Source organism: Echinops telfairi, unplaced genomic scaffold, assembly GCF_000313985.2.
Source record: "Echinops telfairi isolate 266 unplaced genomic scaffold, ASM31398v2 ScPeMD7_7458;HRSCAF=8496, whole genome shotgun sequence".
Classification (NCBI taxonomy): domain Eukaryota; kingdom Metazoa; phylum Chordata; class Mammalia; order Afrosoricida; family Tenrecidae; genus Echinops; species Echinops telfairi.
Window position 1 is genome coordinate 17,440,337 of NW_022111358.1, and position 4,814 is coordinate 17,445,150.

The 4,814-nt window shown below is 48.2% G+C and overlaps 1 protein-coding gene across 2 annotated transcripts in view; it reads right to left on the minus strand.

Annotated features, from left to right (window-relative positions):
- Positions 1 to 2,533, minus strand: part of SCPEP1 (serine carboxypeptidase 1) — a 33,714-nt gene extending 31,181 nt beyond the window's left edge. For both annotated transcript variants that reach the window (XM_004707030.2, XM_045299723.1), the window contains exon 1: positions 2,429 to 2,533. In XM_004707030.2, the coding sequence (XP_004707087.1) occupies positions 2,429 to 2,495 (67 nt within the window). In that variant the 5' untranslated portion in view covers positions 2,496 to 2,533. The remainder of the gene's footprint in view (positions 1 to 2,428) is intronic.
- Positions 2,534 to 4,814: the final 2,281 nt, after the last annotated feature.

Sequence of the window (4,814 nt, forward strand, 5' to 3'; positions counted from 1 at the left end):
AGTGAGGAAGGAATGTAAACACCCCCCAGAGGTTATGATGAAAAATATTCACTGAGACGAAGTGAGAAAGCTGTTAAATTTCAGTGTATGATATGTGGGTTATATGGCAATCAAATAAAAATTTTAAAATCTGTTAAATTTCTGTACAACAAAATGAAAACAGTAAGCAATTTAAAAAATCTACACGTACGGGAAAAGGGAATTTTCCTTACTCATATAGTTCAAACCGGACAACCAAACTCGCTGCCATCGGGTCAATTCTGACTCACGGGGACCTGATAGGACAGGGCAGAACTGCCCTTCTGGGTTTCTGAGACTCTAAATGGTGACGGGAGTAGAAAGCCCCATTTTCTTCCACGGCGTGTCTGGTGGTTTTGAACTGCAGACCTTGTGTATCGCAGCCTAAGACATCACCACGACACCACCAGGGAGCCTCATGTAGGTTAGTTAGGGAAAAATTGGAAACACTAGTTGTTAAATGAAGAATCTGAAAAACATCATAGACTCCTACCTAGTTAAGGTGTCAAAGCTGGTTAACACCGCTAATGTTCCAAGAGAAGCATTAAAACATCGACGAGGTCATTTTTTAAACGATGGCAGGTGCTAGTGTCCCCTAGACCTCTGTACCAGCCATCGGCACTGTTAGAGAGGTAACAGAAGTACCCAAACCAACAGAAACTCTCTTCTTCTGTCACACACACACACACACACACACACACACACACACACACACACACGATAAGGAGGCCCGGTGGTACAGTGGGCTGCTAACTGCCACGGTTGGGGGTTCAAACCCACCCTCTGCTCCTCTTCCAGAGAAAGCAGGGGCTGACTCCTCCTGTAAAGATTTAAAATTTTGGAAACCCTAAGGAACAGTTCTATGTTGTCCTACAAGGACAGTGTCACTATGAGTCAGAATCAACCCAGGAGTGGTGACTGGGTTATATTATAGATGGAGGTTTAGATTTGCTCCTGTAAAGAACTACAGCCTTGGTGACCTTACAAAGGGTCACTGAGTCAGAACTGACTCGATGGCAGTGGTGGGTATGTTTGTGCACACACACACACACACAATATGTATACATATATGCACATGAAACATTTACATACAAACATCAAAACAACAACCCCAAAGCCCATTCTGACTCAGCTGCCCTCCACGCGGGAGCTGAATCGTCCCACAGGCTTTCCTTCACTGAAGCCAACTGTTTCCCCTGGAAGAGCGAGCGGGTGGGTTTGAACTGCCAGCCTTTCGGTCAGCAGCCAAGTGCTTAACCACTTGTGTCACCAGAATGACACTCGTATATATGTGCACACGAGAAGGCTTGAAGAAGTGCACAGAACAATGGAGTTTTCCACAGACTTTTTGAAGCTCCTTCATATACATATACATATACATCACCACATATACAAACCCAATCTCCCCTGGTTAGCTTTTCCAACATCTGCAAACCATCTGCAAACCATGGGTCTGAAAACCAAACCCGACTCACTGCCCGAGAGTCCATGCTGACTCCTCGTGACCCTATAGGACAAGGCAGTCCCGGGAGTTTCCGGGACTGTAGCTCTTTCCAGGGGCAGGAGGCTCCGTCCTTCTCCGTAGGAGAAATAAGGCTGACAGGGCAGGTGTGGCCAGAAGGTGCATACTTGGTGACGCTCTCTCGCACACACTTCAGGTAAGTGTTAATTAACACAAGACGACAGTTTCCTTGAACATGACACCCCAAGACCTGGACCACTGCTGACCTCGCCCCTGGCACCCCTCCCTTCACTGCCGGGGCCCACTGTCAAAGTTTTGGGGACAAAAGATTTTACATCATTTCCCAGCGACCAGATGAAAGGCCAAAAGATCCCCACTTTGCAAATGGTTAAAAAACAAGAACTATGATTAAGCAAGTGCCTAAAGTCACAAGACAAGATTGTGATGCTTCAAATGCTCATTTTTTTGTTTCAAGACCAGGAGATATTTTTGGTGAATGATATATATGAGTCGAAATCAGTTTGCAAGCCATCATGTTTTGTTTTTTTTAATCACGGTGCAGGGAGAGGATAGCTCTGCTCACATCGTTAGGGGGGAAAGCCTTACGCTAATAAAAGGGCTCCTCCGCGGTGGGGCTCGGCTCAAAATAAAGACATCATAACCTCATTCAGATGCCAATCCCAGCAGAAGGAGGTGAAACTTCAAGAGGGTGAGCACCTCACTGATCAGCAGCACGACCGCTTCCACTGGGCACAGGTCAGAAAGAAGGCAACCCAGAGCCCAGGGCAGGGTGAAAAGGCACTTTGAATTAAAACCAAAAATGGAGGAGGGGAAGTTCAAAATGAATAGACACACGCACACGGGGAACACCCGGGGAAGTGAGATTTGCTTACAAAAGCACAAGCCCTCTAACTCTCCCCGTCCCGATGCGTCTTTGCCCAAACCTACCCGCGCTGAGGCCGAGCAGGAGCCCCAGGAGCCCCAGATCGCGAAGCCTCCACGGCACCAGTTCCATGGCGAACACCTTGCCGCAGCCGCAGCAGCAACAGCAGCAACAGGCTGAACCCCGCGCCTCTTCACGTGACAGCGGCAGGCGCGGCCTGAGCCCGGGAGGGCCGGGGGCGGGGCCTGGGGCCGGGGGCGGGACCATGGGAGGGCGGGGCGGGGCCCGGGCGGAGCGGCTCTTTGCATATTGCGAGCCCTCTGCTGGACGGAGGACTGGCTCCGTAACCCACCTCTGTATCCTTCATTCCGACTCAGCCAATACACGCAGGGTTTCTAAGGTTGTAAAAGAAATCCTTAAAGGAGCCTCATCTTCTCCCCCAGAGCAGCTGGTGGGTTTGAACTACCGTATTTGAAGTTAGCAGCTCAACGCTTACCCTGCAGCACCCCTAGGGCTCTTTAGAACTACTGACCAGCACCCTTGAAAGGTGCTGGAAGCAATTCTTGTCCGACTTCCTGTTCTTTGCAAGGTCGGGGACAGATCCGTGAGTCAGAGCTGAGCGTCCTTGAAGGTTAGTACCTGTGAGTTTGGCCTGAGGGCACAGGATCAGTAGCTGTGACCAGGTCCAGAGACTGAAATCGAACTCACTGCAGTCAGGTCAAATTCTGACTCCTAGCGACCCCATAGGGCAGATGAGAACGGTCTCTGTGGATTTCCGAGGCTGTAAGTCTATAAAGCAGAAAGGCTAGCTGCTGGCCGGGCTGGAACTGCTGACCCTGCGGCTAGCAGCACACCCAGCCCTGCAGTAATCTGAAGGACCCGTACCTTTCACCAATCTTGTACTCCCTCTTCTGGGTCATCCCCCTGCCCCTGCCGAGTGCCCAGGTAGATACCCTTTCTTTGACTCCCGATTGTCTTTTTGTAACTCTTAGTTCCCGCTCTACCTGTACAAAGTGTATTTGTTGTCGCTGGATAATGACAGTTGTTTTTTCCCTTCTGTCCCCTGATAACCTGCTGTAAACGTTGTGTTCTGGATCATGTCTGCTACAGGGATCCATTGCAAAGATTTATTGATCAGGCCTTGCTTCAAGACCCTTCACATATAAGCCATCACTTCCTGCATCTGTTGTGACCAAAGTGGTTGTCAAGGAGACGTCTAAATTCACAGAGTGACAGTGGCATTGCGACTCTGTGAACTTAGATGTGTTTCTGGTCAGAGCCATCACTGTCTCTCAATAAGCCTGTGTTGCTTTTCCTTACAGCAAACTCCTGAATGATTCCCTAGGAGAGCCCCGGATCATTTTAAAGCCCGACTCTGCTGCTGGTTGGAAAGTATGTTTCCCTTCCCTGAAATGTGTTTTTCAGATTCCCATCCTTTGTAAATTACACACACTGTGAACATTTGCCCATAGCCATTGGTGATATTTGGATTTTTTCCTCATCTAGTTTACTTTTTAATTCATTAAAAAACAATCCAAAATCACACACAATAAAACAGAAACCAATAAAAAAGAACCCACAATTGTAAAAATGTTGTTTTGTTTTTTAAAATACATCGAAAGTTGATCACCAGCATTATTCTGTGTTACATTTTCTTCACAAAAATCACTTTAAAGAGGGGAAAGGGTCTTAAGAAAGGGAACAGGGGGAAGTGTAGAAAAGCAGAGGGCAGAGACTTCTTTGTGTGTGTGTGTGTGTGTGTGTGTGTGCAGAGAAAAACGGACTCCAGATTCAAACGCCATCCATGTTTGCTGTTAGAGGCCGTCAAGTCAGTTCCGGCTCATCAACTCCGTGCCCAACAGAGCAAATGTTGCCTGGCCCTGGACCATCATTATGCTTGTGGCCACTTGCGCCTATTGCTGCGGCCAGTGTCCATTCACCTCATCGAGGGTCTTCCTCTCTTTGGCTGCCCCTGTATTTTGCAGAGCACCCTGTCCTTCTCCAGGACTTGCTCACATGTCCAAAATATGTGAGATGAGGTCCTCACACCCTCTCATCCAAGGCGCATCTGGCTGCACTTCCGAGACAGATTGCCTGCTTCTCCTGGCCCTCCACGGCTTCTCACGATTCTCTGCCAGCACCCTCATTCAAATGCATGGATTCTTGTCCGGTCTCCCTTATTCAAGGTCCAACGTTCACATGCCTATGAGGCAATCCAAAGTCCCAGGGCTTGGATCAGGCTCGCCTTCATCCTCAAAGTCAGCAGTTGACCTTGAGCATGTAAATTGGAAGGGATTCAGTGTTAACGGGCATTGCCAACAATGTAAGCGCTTCTGTTCTTATCTACTTACTTATGAGAATGACTTTTCTCAGGACTTTGTCTTGCTAAAGAAGGGGACAAAAACCAAAAAGCTAAAGCCACTGTCATCAAGTCAATTCTTTTTTAAAAAA